At 47.6% G+C, this 23,935-nt stretch overlaps 1 protein-coding gene across 11 annotated transcripts in view; it reads right to left on the bottom strand.

The window, feature by feature from the left end:
• Positions 1 to 302: 302 nt before the first annotated feature.
• Positions 303 to 23,935, bottom strand: part of cmtr2 (cap methyltransferase 2) — a 100,864-nt gene continuing 77,231 nt past the window's right edge. For 8 of the 11 annotated variants that reach the window (XM_072518644.1, XM_072518639.1, XM_072518638.1 and 5 more), the window contains one exon: positions 303 to 7,618. In XM_072518644.1, coding sequence (XP_072374745.1) covers positions 5,350 to 7,618 — 2,269 coding nt within the window. In that variant the 3' untranslated portion in view covers positions 303 to 5,349. Of the gene's footprint in view, positions 7,619 to 8,843; positions 8,935 to 9,178; positions 9,285 to 13,551; positions 13,626 to 23,935 lie in introns of those variants that run through there. The other 3 variants (XM_072518648.1, XM_072518647.1, XM_072518646.1) reach the window with 3 other exon arrangements.

Below are 23,935 nucleotides of genomic sequence, written 5' to 3'. Positions count from 1 at the left end.
TCTGCATCTAACCCAGTGCTGTACCTGTTCTGGAAGTGTTTGATGGGGGCAGTATAAAGGGAGCTTTACTCTCTGTCTCTAACCCCATGCTGAACCTGTTCTGGAAGTGTTTGATGGGGACAGTGTAGAGGGAGCTTTACTCTGTCTAACCCCATGCTGTACCAGTCCTGGGAGAGTTTGAAATAGTTTTATTTCACAGCAGTGTCATCCCACAATGAGATGAGAACAATATTCACCAAAATATTCTCAAAGATGTAACCAGTTAATACAGATGTTGGCACAGAAAGCAAAACAAACACATATTGTATTTTTTTGAAGACCTTTAATTATTCCCCATACAAAAATCTGTTGCATGCATTTATCTCAAACATTAAATCACTGATCATGTTGGATTTCAATAGAGAAATAATCTTGAGTTCCAATGAAATCAATATCAAAACTGAAATCAGGTATAATAGAAAGTCATGATCCCTCGCTCTTGGTATTCTCAGGTTCTCTTCACTTCATAGGATTAGTGTAAGAAAATAAAGGGCACATTTTCAAACCTGAGCTGCACACTGGACAAAAATAAAGGCATTTCTTACAGAACCTGTACACCACACTCAACATACCAGTGCTTCCTCTTAATTCACAGAAAGGTGGTAACCGGTCAGAAACTTCACACCTCAACTGCACTCCTCTTGCAGACAGCATATAAACAGGGATCATGCCCACCAGAGGCAGGTCCTCAACACAAAACATGGAAATAAATCAGCCCAATCCATCCCCACCCAGATGGCAACACCCTCCCTGACATATTCAGCTCTGGTACCTGTATGCAGTTGTGTTTGGTCCAGTAATTTGTCACTTTTTCTTGGAGGAAAAGGTTTTCTTTTTAAAAAGGAATAAGTGCATTTGCCTGCTTAGTATCAGGAACCAAGGGGTTTGCAATAGAATGTTGTAGGATTCCAGGTTTGATTCCCACTTGGGTCACTGTCTGTGCGGTGTCTGCACGTTCTCCCCGTTTCTGCGTGGGTTTCCTCCGGGTGCTCCGGTTTCCTCTCACAAGTCCCGAAAGACGTGCTGTTAGGTGAATTGGACATTCTGAACTGTCCCTCTGTGTACCCGAACAGACGCCGGAGGGTGGCGACTAGGGTATTTTCACAGTAATTTCATTGCAGCGTTAATGTAAGCCGACTTGTGACAATGATAAAGATTATTATTAAATATTATGTGATAAAGCAAAAGAGTGGGACAAAATAGATTGCTTTTTCTCAGCTCCCTGCACAGGCACGATCGGCCAAATGGTCTCCTTCTGTCCAGTACCTTTCTGCGTCAATGGGATATTTCTGCCAATGTTATGAGTGCACTTGCACAAGAAAGGTTGTTACACCAATCAGTTCTGACACAAGGTCATTGACTCAAAACGTTTCTCTCCACAAATGTTGCTAGAGCTACTGTAAACATTCAGAACTTTCTATTCTTAATTAAAGGATGTAGCCCGTTACACTTAAAAGTAAACAATGTCCTACAATTTCAGGAAAAGGGACTGGATTGTCCGTCCATTCACAGGATTCTCTGGTCCCACTGCAGTGAATGGGAGATCTGGCTGAGTGCCAAATTCTCTGTCCTCGTGAGCAAGGGTAGCGGGGCGGATTCGCAATGGAGAATCCCAGCCAACATCTCTGCAATACTTTACTTCAAGCAACCTGCACAACACATCTGGACTGCAGCATGAGTAATTACTATGCTTCCAAATTTACCAATGAACTATAAGTTTTTTTTAAAATTTCACAAAATACCACTAACTAGCTGATAGACTCCAGGACCCCTGTCACTAACCAGCCGAGTGGCACCAAGACCCCAGTCATTAACTGGATATTAAAATGTGGCTGTATGTCCTAGCTCAATGACAGCCTCTCTGGGATTATACTGCACGTAGCAGGGGGCTGCCAAATGCACTTGGTAAATTTCTCCTCCCTTGGAGCTATTTTCTACGCTGTGCTGAAGAGGGCAGGGAGACATTTTATGCACAGGCCTGGAGCATTGTACTAGCATTGCAAAATGAGGCCAGTGGGGGTTATGCCTGTCTGCTGAGTCAGGAAGATGGCACAAAAATAGAACGGACCGAGGTCCCTGACTGAGCCTTCCCTCTACGTTCCACAGTGACATTGGACACTTCTTTGACCAGATGCCTATCACTCCAAACATATTAAGATGCAATCAAAAGCATTAAATGCTTTTGCTGCAAAACATACAGTTTATACAAGTTATATATATATTAAAAATGTACATGCAACAGGTCACTGTTGTTTGCCACTGTTCTTAGGGGTGAAATGGGGAGCGTGAGGCAATGTCCACATTGGAAGCAAAGATCGTCAGGATCCATCCCTCAGATGGGTGAGCACGATTCTCACTCTTTTAGAGGTGTGGGGTCCAAAGATGGGAGCTTAAAACTAAAAAAAAGTGGTCACCAATATGTTTGATGGCAGATTGGGTGAGGGGCGGCCACGCGAGCGAGGGGCTGGCCACACGGACAAGGGGCTGGGTGAGCAACTGGCCACATGGACAAGTTAGTTCTTGTTTCACTCCAAACGCTAATTGTGTATCTCCTATATATGCTGTGATTATCGACCTGCCTCCACTTCAGCTGGGTGAGCAACTGACCACACGAGCGAAGGGCTGGGTGGGCAGCTGGTAGCTGTGACAATGTCGCCTGGCAAAATGATGCATCTTCATAAAGGATGAGAGACAATCGGATAAATGTCCCTTTAAGGAATTGGTGAAGGTGGATTTGCAGAAAGGCCTCACCTGCTTCTTAAACTACTCCCCGTCAATACCACACAAAGAGGAAGAACCAGCAGCAGAATGGAACATTCATTCACACTGCCCCTCATCCACGTAGCCATTGTCTCGCTCGCCTGCCCGGCCCACTGCCCACGTGGTTATTAATTAACTTACCCTGCTCCTCGCCCAAGTGTCCATTCACTCACCCAGCACCTCACCCGCATGGCCATTTGCTCTCTTGCCCGCGTGGCCCCTTGCCCACGTGGCCATTCACACGCTTGCCCGCCCCATTGCCCGCAGGGCCATTCGTTCGCTCACTCAACCTCTCGCCCAACTGGCTCTTTGTTGCAGTTCGCAGCACCACGTCTCTCTGGTATCGTGCCTTTCCTCATGAATAATGGGTACTGAGCAATCGGCCAGAGGTTCACCATTCTGATTTTTCCAAAAGGAAATGGGTTCATTCCAGAGAGGCAGCTTTAGAATGGAAAAGCAACTGGAAGATAGAGAATGGATAGTACGCCAGGAAGGTTGGACAAATGGGGAGGGAAAATAAATCTCGCTCGGCCATGAGGCCATTCAGTCACCTAGCCCCTCACCCGAGTGGCCATTCATTTGCCCAGCCCCTCACTCAAGTGGCCATTCACTCACTCGTCTAGCCACTCACCAGTGCAGCCATTCACTCGCTCGTCCAGCCCTTCCCGAGTGGCCATTCACTCACCCAGCCCCTCGCCCGAGTGGCCATTCACTCGCCCAGCCCCTCGACCGAGTGGCCATTCACTCGCTCGCCCAGCCCCTCGCCCGAGTGGCCATTCACTCGCTCGCCCAGCCCCTCGCCCGAGTGGCCATTCACTCACCCAGTCCCTCGCCTGAGTAGCCATTCACTCACCCAGCCCCTCGCCTGAGTGGCCATTCACTCGCTCACCCAGCCCCTTGCCTGAATGGCCATTCACTCGCTCACCCAGCCCCTCGCCCGAATGGCCATTCACTCATCCAACCCTTTCCCTGAGTGGCCATTCACTCATCCAGCCCCTCGCCTGAGTGGCCATTTTCACTCACTCACCCAGCCCCTCGCCCGAATGGCCATTTTCACTTGCTCACCCAACCCCTTGCCCAACTGGTCATTTGCCTTTGTTGCCGTTCACAGCACCACGGTCTCTCTGATATTGTGCCTTTCCCAATGAACAATGGGTACCGAGTAATCGCCCAGAGGGTCACCATTCTGAGTTTTCCAAATGGTATTGGGTGGAGCGGGACTGTTATTTTCAGAGAGGCAGCTTTAGAATGAAAAGCAGAGAATGGATAGTATGCCAACAGGGGTAGAGAAATGGAGAGGGAAAATAAATCTCCCAATATGAGCTGGCAGGATCATGGTGACTCTGCAATCCAGTGCCACAATTAGTAACTTGGGTCAGTCGCTTGGGAACAGCCTCAAGAAATGGCTACAGATTAGGCTGGTGTTGCCACCGACTGGGCTGAGGGGCGAATGCAGTAAGACAATTCGGTTTTGTCGCTTCCCCCATCTCTGACTTCTCGGTTTGCCCGGTTTGAACTTGGTGGATCTGGAGATTTGGAAAACTTTGCTCGCTTACTGGCAGCTAAATCCTATATCAGAACAGCCACACATTTTGTGATTAGAGATTTAGATATATCGTTAGGAGTGGGGAATTCACCCTCCTTAGGAAAGGGAGCACAGCTCTCTCTCCCCCACTCCCAACAGCACATAGCTCTGAACACTTGGTTTCTGTAGTGTATAGGTCCCTTAGCACAACAATCAATGCCCAAAGTGGCCAGAAACCAACAACTGCCCAAGGGCCTGTTTATAGCAATGTGCATAATCATGGGGCAGCTTCACTCTCGCTGTACAGCATGGGAAAGCATTAGCCCAAGGCCATAGGAGGAAGGGAGTCAAGTTACAGGAAGATAAGCCAAAGGGGAGGCAGGTTTTCAACAGTGAACCTTATAAGTTGCATTAAAATCCGAGTGCCAGCTCTGTACCAATGGCCCAGCACAGCCTCAAAAAGAAATTAGTTTCGGAAAGGAGTCTGCCATGGCTGACACACTCAGACAGTCCCATAGATACAGCCAGTCGTTAAATGCTTCTCTATACATGGATACGATAATGGGAAAGAATCATTTGAATACATTCAACACCATTTTTGATCATCACCCCTCAACCTGAACACCACAGAGCTTCATCACTGGGTCAGACTGCCCCCAATGGACTCAGCAACAACCCACAATTTACAGTACCTTAGACAGATTTCCCAAAGTGACTGCAATGCAGCAAAAGTCAAAATTACACGCTTCAAACCTTTCCCTGGCACTTTGCCTGATCATCGGAATCCCTTGCTTGGGAGGCATGATTACATTCATATATCTATGGACAATGTTGAGTACTCACTCCTTGCACCACTCATGTGGAGCAGTGTGAAAACTTCAAGGTGAGTCTCTTACTCAAGAGCTATCAAACTGCTGCAAATATTGTTGCGACTTTCACTCCTGCCGAATGGATAGAGCTCGATGTCACTCCGGTTGATTGGGCGATGCCGTACAGTATTTGCCTGTTGGTTGGACGTTGCTATTTCATATTGCGGCCTGGATGAGCAAGTGAAGCCTCTGCTTTGCGATGGCTTTATTGAGCCTGCTGAGGAAGTCCATCAGGTCTCCCGTCAGCAACAGCTCCATGGGCACAAACTCCAGCACCTGCAGGGGCTGCTCTGATTCGGACACCTGTAGCTGACACACTTCCTTTATCAGTTTCTCCAGAAAATCCAAGACCTCTTGTGATGGACGGTGAAAGTCGGCGCACAGTAAGAAGGCGAGGGTACCGAGGGCGTCCGATGAGGTGGGGCAAACAAAGTCCAGGGCACGGAAGCAGTGATGCAGCAGAAATATCAGGCCAGCGGTAAAGCGGGTGAAAGAAGAGAGGATGGGGAGAATGAGTGCTTCGCCATCTCTACACTCCTTCACAACATGGAACACAACGTCAAGCAGCCACTTCTGGTACCCGACTTCTCCATCATGAAGCACGGTGCACTGACCGGATGGCGAGGACACACCCTCATGGTACGACAGCCGGAGACCGCTGGGCTGCTCCAGGCAAGAGAAGATTTCAGGCCTCCCTATCACAAGGCAATCCACCGCTTCCCCACAATGGACACTTTTCTTTTCCTGCTTCCTCACCAGAGAAGAGAGTTTACGCAGCACCAGATCTCGAGAATAAAGTGTGCAGTAGGTGCAATGGGACGCAACCTCACTATTCGCATTCCTGTATTCCAGCACCGCCTCCACCATATTCTGCAGCAACTCCACATCGCAGAATGGAGAGGAGGCCAGCCTGCTCAGTTGCCTGCCTTTCACGATGGACCAATCACAGTATTTGCCACAAGCCTTTCGCCCCATCAGGGCATAGCCAACCTCATGGGCAGGCGAACAGTGCTGCTCCACCTCAGGGCCAAGCCAGCTCTTGCGTATTCTCTTGTGCCAGACCAGGCCGGCCAGCTCCTGCCTTTCGTTATAGGAACCGGAGTGCTTCTTCTTGTGAGTCGGTTGCTGGTTAGTCAGGCTGCATCTGGCGTGTGACTTCACTACCCAGTCGTCACGGGCCACTTCGCACAGTTTGAACTTCTTCAGGTAGAATCGAGCAGCATCATGCCGCTTGCCCTCCATTTGCCTGTTATCTGCCTCATACATATTCTCAAATAGCCGGATGTTCTCCCGGATGGTCTCTGTCTGACGCTTGTGGAAGAAAGTGCAGCATTCCTCCAACTGCTTCAAGAACGAATCCGGTACAGCAGCCCTGGCAAACCAAGCCTTCTGGACCACATCCAGTCCAAAGTTCAGCTCCAGCTGGTTGAAGTGATCTCCCAGGGCATCCTTGCCCTCATAGTTGAGGCAAACTGCATAGACTTCAGAGTTTCCCGACTTGCTGGTGCCCGGCTTGAAGACGTGGACCTGCTTGAAGCAGCAGTTAAGCAGGTAAAGCAGACAGACTGAGGAACGCTCAAACAAGGTGAACAACTTCAACACAAAGGAGCCTTTTGGACTGAGGAGCTTTAAGGCCGTGATGGTCTCACAGTAATGCAGAGGGGACACCAGAGCTTCCTGCTCTCCTGGGTTGTCCTGACAGTCAAAGCTCCCATCTGCTGTCACCAGGTGGATCGTCTTCATGGGCTGGGTGATTTTTATCAGCCCCTCGAGATACTTGTAGACCATGATGTCTCCTGTATTATCAGGGCCAAAATACCAACAAGGCAGCGTATCTACAATGAATCGATCGTCCATTATCATCGTGCCGGTCTCATTGCCTTCATTGTAGGGGTTTAGAGTGTTGGCGAACCATTGCCATTTCCATGGTTTGCGATGGGACCTGAGGTAGTGATTCAGACTGGCAATGAATGCCCCAGGAGCCTCACAGAGATGCACAGTGTTCAGATTCTCGTTCTTACACAGCTCCTCTGGGAGCAAGTGAAACGTGCCGAGGATCTCGTGAAATTTGCACCAGGCCTGTGTGCACAACTCAGCGTTCATGAACCTCCTGACGTAGGACATAACCTTCCCTGCCCGGTTGGTGAAGGCAGTGTGTTGATGCCACTTTGCCAGCTCCTTGTCGCCCAGCTCATTCTTCACATTGTTAAGCGATTCCTTCAGCTTCTGCAGCTCCGTGGAATGGCAGCTCTCACCCGTCTGAACCTCGCCAACATCAGACAGACACCAAGGCTTGTCACTTGGATTTTTGAAGGTGAATCTTTTGTTGAAAAGTTCCTTGATCTCATTTGAAACAGAAAAGCTCGAGTCAGAGTGATCCACATGGGGCCGTTTCCGACTTGGAGACCTGTCCATCCTGCTGGATCTGCAAGAGCACAAATTGAAATACATTAGATGAGCACTGCTCAATCAGAATAAATCTTCCCACCCCGACATCCCTTCCCATCGATGATCATTGCAGCCCACACTGGCCATCCTCCAAAGCCCGACTAGCCCCTGTACCACATTATACCCCCTCCCCCAAACAACATCACTTTCAATGTGAGACCAGCAGTCTCACTTTTGCTACAGGATTTGTCGCGTCACTGGGAAATCAGGGCTTTCAGGCACCGTAACCCTGGGGCAAAAGGACGGATATCCCAGGTGGGAGCTTTCCCGGGTGGGGGGGGGGGGGGGGGGAAGGGATGAGGGTATCCCGGGGGAAAGGGGGTGAGCCAGTAGTCCATGGTTGGGAATTTCCCGGGGGGGGGGGAGATGAGGGTATCCCGGGGGTAAGGGGGGTGAGCCAGTAGTCCATGGTTGGGAATTTCCCGGGGGGGGGGGGGGGGGGATGACGGTATCCCGGGGGAAAGGGGGGTGAGCCAGTAGTCCATGGTTGGGAATTTCCCGGGGGAGGGGGGATGAGGGTATCCCGGGGGTAAGGGGGGTGAGCCAGTAGTCCATGGTTGGGAATTTCCCGGGGGGGGGGTGAGGGTATCCCGGGGGAAAGGGGGGTGAGCCAGTAGTCCATGGTTGGGAATTTCCCGGGGGATGAGGGTATCCCGGGGGTAAGGGGGGTGAGCCAGTAGTCCATGGTTGGGAATTTCCCGGGGGAGGGGGGGGGATGAGGGTATCCCGGGGGAAAGGGGGGTGAGCCAGTAGTCCATGGTTGGGAATTTCCCGGGGGGGGGGGGGGGGGGATGAGGGTATCCCGGGGGAAAGGGGGGTGAGCCAGTAGTCCATGGTTGGGAATTTCCCGGGGGGGGGGGGGGGGGGGATGAGGGTATCCCGGGGGAAAGGGGGGTGAGCCAGTAGTCCATGGTTGGGAATTTCCCGGGGGAGGGGGGATGAGGGTATCCCGGGGGAAAGGGGGGTGAGCCAGTAGTCCATGGTTGGGAATTTCCCGGGGGGGGGGGGATGAGGGTATCCCGGGGGAAAGGGGGGTGAGCCAGTAGTCCATGGTTGGGAATATCCCGGGGAAGGACGGGTATCCCGGGGGGGGGGGGGGGGGGTGTAGCTCGGTGTGTTCCTTCTGGGTTCCGGGAGCCGCCGGCTGGTGCAAGGCCGCGGGTCGCCGCTGCTGAGTCCTGGGACCCCGGTTCCAACCTCACCCCCAACTTGAAGCACGGAACCTCCGCCACCCGGATTCCGGCAGCGACGGCTTCCGGCTAATGTTCATGATTGTGTCCGTGTGTAACTGAAAACCCACGGGGGGGGGGGGGAGAGAAACAAACAGCCCACCCACTCATCCCGGACTAACTACACTTTATAAACATCAAGTACCCCCCCCCCCTCCGAAAAGCACACCCATCAATACCCTCCCCCCCCCCCAAAATCTCCACACTCACCCACAGGCACTACCAAAAAACATCCACAAACCTCTGGCCAAAACCCCTCCAAACTTACCCCTAAAACCTCCACGCACTAAATTACCCCCTGAACTCACCCTTAAAATTCTCAGCCACCCTCCCCCACGCAAAGTGGTGACGGAAGGCCTCCTGAGAGTCAAAACAATTATGTGTTCAATCCACCCATCCCCCACCCCCAGCACCGCAGCCCCTTGGTCCAGTAGGTTTATCTTCAAGCTGAATGATGGGATCTTCCTTCATAATTTTAAGAGCATAACATATTGGAGCAGGAATACACCACAAGGCCCATCAAGCCTGCTCCACCATTCAGTATGGATGATCTTCGGCTTCAACTCAATATTGTCAACCATTCCCACATCCCTTGATTCCTGGAGACCAAGGACCTGCCGACGCAGCCTTAAATGTATTCAATGATGGAACATACACAACATCTCGGAAAGAAAATTCCAAGGATTCGCAACCCTTTGATTGAAGAAATGTTTCCTCATCTCAACCCTTTATCCCGAGACTGGGCCAGTGTTTTAGATTCCCCGACCAATGGAAACAATCTCTCAGCTTCTATCCCATCGAGCCTCCTCACCAGTTTGTAGGTTTCTTTCATTCTTCTAAACTCCAGATTATATAAACCCAATTTACTCAGCCTCTCATCATAGCACATCCCACCAACCAATTACTCTTCAATCAATGCCCACGCTGTCAATAGCAGAAGAGGTTGCCCATTCTAACCCAAAGGCACTCCTGTAAAGGTCTGAGCAACTATATGTGTAGCTCCGATGACCTATAGGGAATCTGATAGGAAAGTCTCCACTCTGATGTCCATGGAGTTGAGAATCCACCTTGCAAAGTAAGTGTCTGGAGGACTTATCCACCTGAGCCTGTTACATGGCACAATTTCCCCATGATAGCACCATGTGACAGTTCCCCCAAAGGTAATCAACTAGGTTCGAATGAAGAGGGCTTGTTGGCCCATTTGATTTTGCCATTCCACAATACTATATCTATGATACTCCCATTACAAAAACTTGCACTTGAATAACACATTTAATATGGTAAAAAGTTCCAAGATGATTCACAAGAGCATTATCAAACAAAATTTGTCGCAGAGCAATAGAAGGAGATATTAGAGCAAATGACAGAAAGTGTGGTCGAAGAAGTGGATTTTAGGGAGTATCTTAAAGGGGGAGATGGAGAGAGAGATGTGGAGAGGTTCCTGGAGGGAATTTCAGAGTTTCCGGCCCTGGCAGTTAAAGACACGGCCACCAGTGTTGGAGCAAAGAAAATTAGAGGCACTCTCATCATAGGACAATCCTGTCAGCCCAGGAACCAATCTAGTGAACCTTCGCTGTGCTGCCACCAAGGAAAATATATCCATCGTTCGATATGGAGACCAAACTTCACACAGTGGGATAGATTTTCCAGTCCTGCCCGCCAAGGGAATAGTTGCAGGCGAGATGGGCAATTTGACTGTTCATGAAATGTCCGTTGACCTCGGGCTGAAATTTCCAGTATCGGGAGCAAACGGCACTGGAAAAATCCCACTCAGTATTCCACATGTGATCTCATCAAAACCCATTATGATTGTAGCAAGGCTTCTTTATTCTTATATTCCAATCTCAATAAAATAAAGTCCTTTTGCCTTCCTAATTGTTTGCAAATTAACTTTCTGCGTTCCTTGTAGAAGTGTTCCTAGGTCTCTGTAAAATCAGCATTTAAAAAAACATTTTCCTTTCTATTCTTATTATCGACATGAGTAACTTCACACTTCCCTACATTATACTCCATTTGCCACCTTGTTAATGAGCCACTTAATCTACCTAAATATCTTTGCTTTCCTGTCCTCCTCACCGCTTACATTCCCATTGCACGGTCGCATAGTGGTTTTAATAAGGCTCGGGGAGTCCAAAGTAAGTAAAAGAAACAATATTTATTTTACAACAATTGTATACATGAGTACCCTCTCCTCTCAGTCGGTTCCAGACTGGCCGACCTTTTACACAAGTATGGGTGAGGTATCCCGCCCCAAACGGGGGAGCTCGTACTCCTCAAGGTGCACCGGGAAAACAATCATCCCCACACTGTATGTCCTGTGTTGGCTATTACAGTGGTTAGCATTGTTTCCTCAAAGTGCTAGGGCCTCAAGTTCGATTCCGGCCTTGGGTGACTGTCAGTGTAGAGTTTGCGCATTCTCCCGTGTCTGTGTGGCTTTTCTCCGGGTGTTCCGGTTTCCTCTCATGGTTCAAAGATGTGCATATTTGGTGGATTGGCCATGCTAGGTTGCCCCTTAGTGTCCAAAGATGTGCAAGTTAGGAGGATTAATTGATGTGCGGGGATAGGGCAGGAGATTAGGCCTAGGCCGAGTGTCTTTCGGAGGATCAGTGCAGACTCGATGGGCCAAATTGCCTTCTTCTGCACTGTGAGGATTCTATGGATTCTAGCTTTGTATTGTCAGCAAACTTAGATATTTAATCTCATTTTAGTTTATTCACAGCCTCTTCATCTAAATCATTAATAAAGATTTTAAATGGTTAAGGCTTTCAGCCCAATTATCCCCATCAATCACCATCTATTTCTGTGGGCACTTTGTGTTTTTTACTTTGACGACAAACATAAAATATTTCTTCAATGTCACAGCCATTTCCCCATTCCCAATGATAATTTCTCTCTCCCCGCCTCTGAACTATGCTCCTTTTTATAAACTTGTCATAATCAACTTTTATATTTTCTAGTTTATTACCATATTTGTTTCTCCTTTGTATCAAATTTTTATTCCCCTTTGCTGATTTCTAAAACACTCCCAATTACTGAGGTTTAAAGCTATTCGAGGCCTCTTCTTTGAATCCAAAACTATCCTTGACTTCCCTGGTCATGAAACTTTCTTGCTGAGTTTTTGTTTTTGAGTGGAATGTATTTTTGTTTCACACTTTGAATTGTTTCTTTAAAGGTCTCCCACTGCGTCATGGCTCATGTGACATGCTCATGTAGAATATTGATCTTTAATTTAATCGGCTGGTCAAACGTATATATTGAAATTCTTTATAAGGACTTTAAAGTCTTTAAGAACTTTTTAAAGCAAAGACACTGGCTTAACGTGGCTACCACAGGTCACCTGACACATCTGATATTACAACTTGATCAGCTTCTGAAAGCTTCCAATTAAGACATGGCAAGGCAAACCTGCTATAGAATTTCAGACCTGCTGATGTCAAGAATTATCTCAAAGATGAACTGGCTTTCACCCTTTGCATTTCTATAAAGCTACCTTTCAGGCAAAGACAGAATGTGTACCGGGACATCAGCTATGTAGAAGGTGTTGATATGCCCTTCCTGGCACATCACAGGGAAGAATGATCCATTCAGAAGTGATGGCTGAGACATTACGGAAGCTAATTACCGAGGTCACAACAAGGTCTGTCCAGACATGAGCTAATCAATTTACCTTCTGAAACCATGATGGTGAGAAAGATCATGTAACCAGAATAATCGTTTTTAAATTATTTAAAGCAACACCATGATTGCTTTTAAGCAGTCTAGGAGAAGAAGCCTGCAAATGGACAGTCAATACCATCTCTCTCCCTTCTGTCCCAAGTTCAGAGCCCTACCTCTGATACATTTTGAAATCCACCACAGAGATAGAACATTTCAATGGAAAGGAGCCTCAGATACAATAACATCAACTTTCAGTAAAGAGGGATTATGGTTTAAAAGAAATTGTCTGCATAAATTGCAGTTTAGATATGCTGCAATCCCACTGGAATTTCAGGATTGCAGAAGAAGGCAATTTGGCCCATCATGTCTGCACTGATCCTCCGAAAGACACTCAGCATAGGCCCTATCCCGCACATCAATCAATCCTCCTAACTTGCACATCTTTGGACACTAAGGGGCAACTTAGCATGGCCAATTTATTAAAAAATGTCCTCCTCTGCAATTGCACGTGTGTGTTGTGGAGGTCAGAACATGGGTTTAACTTCTTAAATAACCTACATCTTTGTCTGGGTAGGTTTTTCATGCAATAAAAAAACAACCACTTTGTGTTTAAACCTGAGATAACCTGTTGGACTGAATTATTTGCAATCAGCACATAAATGGTTAAGTACAGGCACTGATTTGATACCTTCAGCCTTGCAATTTATAAAAAACATATTATGATCAATTGATGTGTGGGAAAGAAAGGCTGACCCTTGACTCATGTTCTCATCCAATCATAACAACTATTTATTTACTATCCTACATTTCAGTCTATTTATCCAATCAATCTTAGCCAGTTCTCCCCTCATATCTTTGTAATTGACTTTCTTTAAGCTTAAAATTCTTATATTGAACTCCAATATGTCACTTTCGAACTTAAATGGAATTCATTTGTATTATGATCACTTTTACCCAGATCTTTTCATATGAGATTGCTAATTAACCCTGCCTCATTACACAATGATCTAAAATAACTTCATACCTAGTTGGTTGCACAACATGTTGTTCCAGGAAGCTGTTGTGAACGATTTCTACACACTCATCTTTCAGACTAACTTTGCCAATTTGATTTGACTGGAAAACATGAAGATTAAAATCTCCAATTATTACAGCTCCAATTATTTTGTGCTTAATTCTCTGTCCACCTTGTTATTCCTAATTTCCACCCACACTGATGCTAGTTCCTGATCTTCTGAGCCAAGATCCTTTCTTTCTACTGCCTTCATGTCACCTTTTAATACAAGGGCCTGTTCTCATTTTCCATTCTGCCTCCATGTTGGCTACCTTGGAATATTTCCCAACCCTTGGTCACCTTGTAATCACGTCTGTTTAATGGCTGTTATATTGAAAAGGTTAAAAGTCATATACATGTTTAAAAATTACACAAGCTGCTTAACTCTCAAAGACAGAAAACCTGTGATGAGAAACCAGTTGCTTCAACTCAGACTGTCTACAGATAACATTCAAGGACTAATGTTGTATTAATTATAGGGAGGCTGGAGTCACATACAAAAATTCAATTGATCATTATGCAGCTGCAGCTCATGTGTGTCCACTCAGACATGGGGCAATAGCAAGGGATAATGGTGCACCACTGGTCAGGCATATCTTTATCTTGCTCTTGTTTGGCAATTGTTCGATAAGTAGGGACGAATATATGCTTGCCAATATTGTAATTAAGTGCCCAAATTGTGATTGGATAATCACATTCATATGTTATGCGTTATGTAATCCTAGTTATTAGCTGTGAATGGATACAGATAATTCCTATACCAATGTACATACAACATAGAACATAGAACATACAGTGCAGAAGGAGGCCATTCGGCCCATTGAGTCTGCACCGGCCCACTGAAGCCCTCACGTCCACCCTATCCCCGTAACCCAAACCCCTCCTAACCTTTTTGGTCACTAAGGGCAATTTATCATGGCCAATCCACCTAATCTGCACATCTTTGGACTGTGGGAGGAAACCGGAGCAAACCCACGCAAACACAGGGAGAACGTGCAGACTCCGCACAGACAGTGACCCAGCGGGGAATCGAACCTGGGACCCTGGCGCTGTGAAGCCACAGTGCTATCCACTTGTGCTACCGTACTGCCCTACTCTTTAGAATGGTATACTGTACTCTTTAGAATGGTATATGTTAATTACTTGGAACATATGCAAAGGTATAATTACCCTATATTTTCTATGTTCATCTTTAGCTCCCCTGCTACAGCTGGAATAAGGTTTTGAATTGGAACGCTAAATGTCATCTGGTCAGTTGGGGAATGAGGAACATGATAGTCGAATAGGTGTGGAATTCCCGCAACAATATCAAATCCATTTATTTCTACTTTTGCTGATAATTCATTATCTTGTTGTGATAAAGAGTCTTTCATTTTTTTAAACCAGTATTCTTTGATGCACTATTTCCATTAAACTCCCTCTTGCTTCCTGCTTCACTCTGCTGCCTTTATTCAAATCACTACACTACTCTAATGCCTTGATTTTTCTCTTTAGCTTTCACAATCTCCCTTCACCTTGCTCCTCCTCCCTCACTTTTAGTTTTCAGCTCTCTCCACAGCTCTAGTTATATAATTTGACAGAACTCTGCCCACAAGTCCTGAAAGACGTGCTGTTAGGTGAACTGAACATTCTGAATTCTCCCTCTGTGTACCCAAACAGGCGCCAGAATGTGGTGACAAGGAGATTTTCACAATAACTTCATTGCAGTGTTAATGAAAGCCTACTTGTGACAATAATAAAGATTATTATTATCCTAGCCCAAGTGGAGTCCAACCCAACTGAAGAACTCCCTGTTTCCTGAGCACTGGTAGCAGTTTCCCATGAATCCAAACCATTTTTTTTTGTTCATGGGACGTGGGCATCGCAGGTTGTGCCAGCATTTATTGCCCATCCCTAATTGCACTTGAGGGGGCAGCTAAGAGTCAACCACATTGCTGGAGTCACATGTAGGCCAGACCAGACCAGGTAAGGACGACAGATTCCCTTCCGTAAAGGACATTAGTGAACCAGATGGGATACTCCAATCGGCAATGGTTTCATGCCCATTATTAGACTTTTAACTCCAGATTTTTATTGAATTAAAATTTCACCATCTGTAGTGGTGGGATTTGAACCTGGGTCCCGGGGCATTTTTCTAGGTCTGTGGTTTACTAGTCCAGTGACAATACCACTACGCCACTGCCTCCCCCTACTCTTTGAGCCACACGATTAATTCTCTAATCTGCGTAACCCAATTGGTGCGTGCCTTAGTTCACAATGCAGAGAATATTACCTTAAGGGAGCTGGTTTAGCTCAGTTGCCGGGACAGCTGGTTTGTGATGCAGAGCAAGACCAACAGCAGGGATTCAATTCTTGGATCAGCTGAGGTTATTCATGACGGCCCTGTCTTCTCAACCTTGCCCCTCACCTATGGTGTGGTGATCCTCAGGTTGAATCACCACCAGTCAGCTCTCCCCCTCGAAAGGGGAAAGCAGCCTATGGTCATCTGGGATGATGGCAACTTTACCTTTGAAACTCTGCATTTAATTTGGACACCAACTCCTCAAACTCTCTCATCAGAACATCACCCCTAATTCTACCTATGTCCTTGGTTCCTATGTTGACCACAACAACTGGATGCTCCCACTCCCACTTTGTCTCCAGCCATGTGTCATGTGAGAGTACCTTTTAAGAAATAGGTGTTTAAGAAATGTACCTTTAAGAAATGGTAAAGCTCATGTTACTGCAGTGATGTCAGAGTGTTGGTGGAGCTGAGCTCCACTTCTGCTTTTTAGGTTTCAGTTTGAGAAGAGCTTGGGGGTGTCTGTGTTCTTTTAGTGAGCTGCACTGCTGTTGATCTCTGCCACGCAAAGACTATCTATGGATCATTTGGCGAACTCAGAATTGTAAAAAGGTCTCAGCATTAAATGTAACCTTAATGTGTTCCCGTTTGAAGGGTTGTTAAGTCTTTTTGATGTTAAAAGGACAGCATACAGGTAATTTAGTGTTGTATTCTTTGGGGGGGGGTATTTGATTTACTAGTTGCTAAGATATTCACTGTTTGTTTTAAAAAGGTTAACTTGAGTTCATAGAATAAACATTATTTTGTTTTAAAAAACCACTGGTCCATGTCTGCTGTACCATACCTTTAGAGTGAGCCGTGTGCTCCCCATAGCACAATCTATTACAAGTTGTGGGTCAGGTGAACTCCATGAAACACTTTGGGATTCTCTAAACCCTGGCCCATAACACATGTCTTTAACCCTTTAACTCTTAAGATAATATTGGGAGTGGGGCCATGGAGGGACTTGAAAATAAGGATGAGAGTTTTAATATTTAAAATTTAGAGTACCCAATTATTATTTTTTCTAATTAAGGGGCAATTTAGCGTAGCCAATCCACCTAACCTGCACACCTTTGGGTTGTGGGGGTGAAACCCACACAGACATGAGGAGAATGTGCAAACTCCACACGGACAGTGACCCAGGGCCGGTATTCGAACCCGAGTCCTTAGCGCTGCAGTCCCAGTTCTAACCACCACGCCACATGCCACTCCGAGAGTTTTAATATTGAGGCATTGCTTAACTGTGAGTCAAATCATGTCAGCAAGTGTAATTGGTGAAGAGGACTGAGGAGCAAGTTAAGACATGAACTATATCTGCCTGTTCCTTCGATGAACCTTGTTTTGGCCTCCGTCATGCTCCCTGGTTGAAGCACCTCCTCTGAAATAGTTCAACATCTCTGAAATTTGCCATCGACAGCTCTGAACCCATTGCCCTTTTAACTTGTCACCTCGGTGGGTCCAAGACGAATGCTCTAAATTTCTTTCCTCTCTCCTACTAAGTACACAATAAATGAACGCATCATCTGATTGATTTTTTTCAATCACTTATTCATTCATGGGATGCCGATGCATAAATGGCAAGGTCAGCATTTACTGCCCATTTCTAATCACCCTTATAGAGGGTGGTATGTCAGGTGTTCTCGACAGTGGGCCACACTGTAGTGGGTGGTTGACAATGCACCGACAGTGCTGTTAGGCCAGGAGACAGTTTTCCCCAGAGTCTATTTACACCCTCGAGTTCATCCAAAGCTGCTTGCGGTACAATGTGTTCGCTGCAATTATTCAAAGTATACATTTTATCAATCGAGAACAATTAATAGAATAGTGAAACTACTCCAGCCAGAAAAGTAATATCATCCAAATATCCAGGGATGTTTCACTGTTATAATATCTCAGTTGCAGCCTTATGCTTCAATGGAAGACCACATTTACCTTTCCCCATTTATGTTTCGATATTATGACGGACCCCAATCTAACTGTTGTTGCATGTGTGCGGACAACTTGTATACGGGTGCAACTTTCAGATTATCTGCACTCCAAATGGTGCATGCACCAGGGCGCCACCAGAGAAGCTTGTCTTTGTACTTTAAAACGTTACTGCACAGGTCAGGTCACCAATCTCCGTTTTGCAGAAAAGCATTGCAGCCTTTTCCGAGTGAAGGAGTTTTACATTCACTGGAAGTTTTCAGAAGGTGACATCAGAATATCATTAGATTTAATGCCTTCAGTCAGCATTGTATTCCCTCGGATTGCATCAGTGCTGTGAGGCGAGCAGATGGTATTCATGTTTTAAACATGATCGAGCTACAAAACAAGAGACCCAGATTTATGCAGATAGGAGGCAGAGGTAATCAAACCCTGTCAGAACCAATGTTTCTCAAATCCCTTCTCCCTCAAGGTAATAGCAAATCTGGAAAAGAGAAAGTAATTTCTCAAAGACGCAGCTGGGGACTTGTGGAATATCCTTGATATCAGGGTCTCATGCATTGGTGAAATCCCTTTTATCAATACGGCCCCTCCCACATGTCCCCCCTTCTGAAAAATTTGAAGTATTATCAATAGAAGAAACTCCTGAGAGTGAATCTACAGACGATTAACCTTATTTATATTGTGGGCCGATAGTCTGAAATATCCCTGTTTATATTGTGGGTTTACAGTCTGAATTAACATTGTTTATATTGTGCATACCCAGTCTGAATTAGCCCTGTTTATATTATGGACCTACAGTCAAATTCAGTCTTGTTTATATCGTGGGTCTACAGTCTTATCCAGTACTGTGTATATTGTGGGTCTACAGTCTAATCCAGTCCTGTTTATATTGTGGGTACCCAGTCTGAAGTAGCCCTGTTTATATTGTGGGTCTACAGTCTGAAATATCCCTACCTTGACCATGTTGCCTGGAGCACTGGCCCTGCTGCTGCCTGCGGTTATGCCCAGGCTTTCTCCCACATGTTGCACAACGGCCGGAATCACCTTCAACTGAGTTTGGGGGTGTCATAATATACACCAGTATATTATGGTGCAGACACACACACACACACTGATGGACATGCAGTGGGACCAATCAGCATACACAACACCGCAGCCAATCACCAGTGAGAGCACACGCACGATAAAGACAGGGGACAGGAGAGTTCCCGCTCATTCTAGTAGCAGCCAGCTGGGAGCAAAGAGCTCACAGCCTGCAACACAGACATTCACCATGTGCTGAGTGCATCACCTGGTTAGGACTAGGCAAGGGTCAACAGTTAAAGCTGGTATTGCATTTACCCACAGTTCAAGTGTGTTAATATAGTTAACCTTATAATAAAATAGAGTTGCACCACTTCCAGTGTTGGTGACCTGTTTGTGATCCAGAACACCCAACACATCATGGTACAAGGAGTGGTTGCATACTAGCACTTCTGAGACCCACCTGCAACTAATCAGCATTCCGGCTCCTGAAGTATGGAGAACATCAACCCGCCGCCGCCGCTCCGCATTGCCGGCAATCTCGGGGTCAATTGGAAGATTTTTAAACAGCGCTTCCAGCTCTTCCTCGAACGCCTCGGACACCAGGAAGATTGCTCTGCTCCTCTCCACGGCCGGGCAACACGCCATCCACATCTTCAACTCCCTCACATTCGCAGACGACGAGGACAAGACAAAGTACAAGACGGTTTTCCTCAAATTCGATACCCACTTCAGCATGGAGGTCAATGAAAGCTTCGAAAGATACCTGTTCCAGCAGCGCTTGCAGGGTAAGGACAAGCCTTTACAACCCTTTTTAACACACCTCCGCATCCTTGCGCAATCCTGCGGCTACGGGCCCACCTCCGACTCCATGATACGCGACCAGATCGTATTTGGTGTTCTGTCGGACTCCTGCGTTAGCAGCTCCTCAAAATTAAGCAACTCACCCTAGCGACTGCCATCGAGACCTGTGTCCTGCATGAAAATGCCACCAGCCGGTACTCCCACATACAGGCGGCTGAAACGGTGCGGCAAGGTCCCCACGAGGCGGAATGGGTCCAAACAATTGAACATCTCCAAGGCTGCAACCTGGATGAGGGCGGCCATTTCACGCGCTTTTCGCGGCCTCCCGCGCTTGTACGTGCCAAACGAGGAGACGGTGACGTGGAGGAACGTGATGCGCAGGCGCGCACCATGCAGGACCGCACTGCGCATGCGCGGTGGCGCAATGAGCGTACTGACATCATGACGTGCGGCAACTGTGGCTCCGCCCATTTAAAGCGACAATGTCCTGCAAAATCGCGATAATGCCTACGATGTGGCAGACATGGCCACTATGCTGCCTGCTGTCGAGCAGCTCAGCTTGCCAATTCGCATCACTTCAGCCAGCCTCGCAGAAACGTTCGGGCAATTCAACCCACATTCACCGAGTCCGATTCTGACTTCTCGCAGATCAGTGACACCGAGGACCCGAGGGAGTCTTTTCGAGTCGCTGTGATAACAAAGAACAGGCTGTCCCCGAACCAGAACCACCAGCCGCTGTCGGTGCACAGCATTGATCCAGACGACGAGTGGTGTGCCACCCTGACGGTCAACCGATCCCAGACACGATTCCGCCTGGACACTGGTGCTTCCGCTAATCTCCTAGCGTGGTCAGACTTTCAGACCCTTGGGGTTAAACCAACCATTCTTCCGTCGACCTGCCAACTAGTGGACTACAATGGCAACGTCATTCCTGCTACCGGTTCATGCCAACTCGAAGTGATGCACAACTCGCGAGAAGCCATGCTTCCCTTCGAGATCGTGGGCTCCTCGAAGGACTCTGTGCTAGGTGCACAGGCGTGCAAACTCCGAAACCCCGTTCAACGAGTACACTCTCTCTCTCCAGAGGACACGTGTGCCTTCCAGGATGCGGACTTCAGGGCGCAACTCAATGACATCATCGACCAGCACCTCAACATTTTCAAAGGCATGGGCACGCTTCCATACACTTACAAAATCCTGCTCAAACAAGACGCCACGCCTGTGGTTCATGCACCTCGCAGAGTCCCAACACCCCTCAAGGACCACCTCAAGCAGCAGCTGCAGGACCCCCAGGACCAAGAAGTGCTCTCCAGAGTGACGGAACCAACCGACTGGGTCAGTTCCATGGTGTGCGTCAAGAAGCCTTCCGGCGAGCTCCGGATCTGCATTGACCCAAAGGATCTGAATCACAACATAATGAGGGAGCATTACCCAATCCCCAAGCGCGAGGAGATCACGTGCGAGATGGCTCGGCCAACATCTTCACCAAACTTGATGCCTCGAAAGGATTCTGGCAAATTCAACTAGACAGGTCCAGCAGAAAGCTGTGTACCTTTAATACCCCGTTTGGCAGTTAATGCTACAACAGGATGCCATTTGGGATTATATCGGGATTAGAAGTATTCCACCGGATCATGGAGCAAATGATGGAGGGCATTGAGGGTGTGCGCGTCTATGTTGACGACATCATCATTTGGCAGGAGCATATCAGTCGCCTCCAGCGCGTTTTCAAACGAATACGGGACCAAGGCCTTCGCCTCAACAGAGCTAAATGTTCCTTCGGCCAGACGGAACTCAAGTTCCTAGCGGACCACATCTCCCGGTTGGGTGTGCGGCCGGATGCAGACAAGGTGGCAGCCATCACGGCCATGCAGAAGTCAGCGGATAAGAAGGCAGTCCTCCGATTTTTGGGCATGGTCAACTTCCTGGGGAAGTTCATCCCCAACCTCGCCTCCCATACCACAGCTCTCCGGAACCTGGTCAGGAAGACGACAGACTTCCAATGGCTTCCCGCCCATGAGTGCGAATGGGAGGAGCTTAAGACCAAGCTTACCACGGCCCCGGTATTGGCATTTTTGATCCCACGAAGGAAACAAGAATTTCCACGGATGCCAGCCAATCCGGCATTGGGGCAGTGCTCCTGCAACGCGATGAGGCCTCATCATGGGCCCCCGTTGCATATGCGTCACGTGCCATGACCCCCACCTAACAGCGCTACGCGCAGATCAAAAAGGAGTGCCTGGGCCTGTTGACTGGGGTCGACAAATTTCATGATTACGTGTATGGCCTCCCTCAATTCACTGTCGAGACCGACCATCGCCCGCTGGTCAACATTATACAAAAAGACCTGAATGATATGACCCCTCGCCTCCAGCGCATTCTGCTTAAACTCTGGCGGTACGATTTCCAGCTCCTATCCACCCCGGGCAAGGACCTGATCATAGCCGACGCTCTGTCCAGGGCAGTCAACACCCCGTGTGACCCAGAGGGGCTTGTCTGTCCCATGTGGTCTTCACGGCCTCCAATCTGCCAGCCACGGATGAACGCCTTATCCACATTCGCCACGAGACTGCGGCTCACCCCCTACGACAGGTGTCATGCGCCACATGACGGACGGTTGGCTCAAGGGCCAACATTCCCCACCCTTCCCAGTCACCACCCATGCCCGCAGGCACCAGGGAGCCCTCCCCACCCCCTCACAGGCATTGAGCAGCACCCCTTCCCCGTCACTGGCACCGCAGTCTGTCTCAGGTTGCACAACCTAATTTAGATCTGGATGGACCGCATTCCATAGGTACTATTTCCATGGAAATAAATCCATTCCATAGAGTATCCAATCACCTGTCTGTAAACCTATATCCTTGTGGTAGTCACCACTGTTGTATTATATTGAATATACTGCACTGCATACGAGGGTATTACGGTGAGGCCCCTGTACTACAGGTACGGGGGTAGATCTCTGCATAGCCAACCTCACGGTCCAGGGCATGGAGTTCAATAACTTCCGACTCTATGTCCTCCCCTATCTCTGCGCTGCCACACTCCTGGGACTGGACTTCCAGTGTAACCTGCAAAGTTTAACGTTCAAATTCGGCGGCCCCAGAGCCCCCCCGTCACTGCCACCGCTCTATCTCCCCCTACACAGGCACGGCCCCATCCTGCTCAATGCAGGCACACCCATCCCCCAACAAGCATCGCCTCCCCCAACACCCCACACAGAAGGGGGACACACCGATGGAGCTCCCCAGTGTACCCACCCTTGGCTCTGCCACCCTGGTACTGCCAGGTTGATACTGCCACAGGGCAGTTCCCAACCATGTCCTGCACCCACCGAGGGTATACCTCACTCTGCACCCAGCATGGCCATCATGACTGGTTCTCAAAATGACACCCGGTATCGTCTGCCCACGACGTATCCTCCCAACCCTCCCTGGCGGCGTGACTTTAGGCCAACACAAATCATTACTGGTTTTCAAAATGAAAATATTATAATTTAGGGAAATTTGGGCATGAACCCGATTATATCACTGGTGGGGACGGGGTGGAGAAGACCTCAAACTGAGGACCGTCAGCACTAATCACGTTTCTGGCCACTCCCGGGCATTAGCGGCCGTTGTGGAACTTGCGGCTGTATCTGAATGGACGACTAGTTCGCGCCCAAAGCATTAAAATTGAATAAAGGAAATTATGAAGGTATGGGGACAAGTTGGCTGAGTTGGATTGGGAAAATATGTCAAAAGATATGACTCAACAGGATCATCTTCAAAGAACTATTACGTAGCATACAGCACCTATAAATTCCTTCAGGGCACAAAAAGCCCCAAAAAATCAGTCAACCGTGGCTGACAAAGGAAGTCAAGGATTATATAAGGTAAAAAGAAAATGCTTGTAAAGTTGCCAGAAATAGTAGTAAACCTGAGGATTGGGAGATTTTTAGAATACAGCAAATGAAGGGCAAGAAACTGATAAAGAATGGGAGAACAGAAGCGAATGTAAAACACATAGAAATGACTGCAAAAGCATCTATTGTGACAAATGTAGGAATTTTTATATGTATGTTGTATTATGTGTCTGTTGCCGTAATGTTATGAAAAGAATTTGGGTTCAGGTATCCAGACTGTCTGTTAAAGCTGTGATTAAGGGGTTAACAGCTAGACAGACTGCGATTTCACTCATGGGAGGGGCTGGAGCTGTTTTTAGGTTTTGTTTTCCAGCCCTGCCTGTTTCATTTCTTGAATTCTGCTCTGGATTTCAGAGGAAATGAGGTGCGTTGGG

Source organism: Scyliorhinus torazame, chromosome 10, assembly GCF_047496885.1.
Source record: "Scyliorhinus torazame isolate Kashiwa2021f chromosome 10, sScyTor2.1, whole genome shotgun sequence".
In the NCBI taxonomy this organism is placed as follows: domain Eukaryota; kingdom Metazoa; phylum Chordata; class Chondrichthyes; order Carcharhiniformes; family Scyliorhinidae; genus Scyliorhinus; species Scyliorhinus torazame.
The sequence above is the reverse complement of the archived record's forward strand: the minus strand, read 5'-3'. Positions and strand labels throughout refer to the sequence as shown.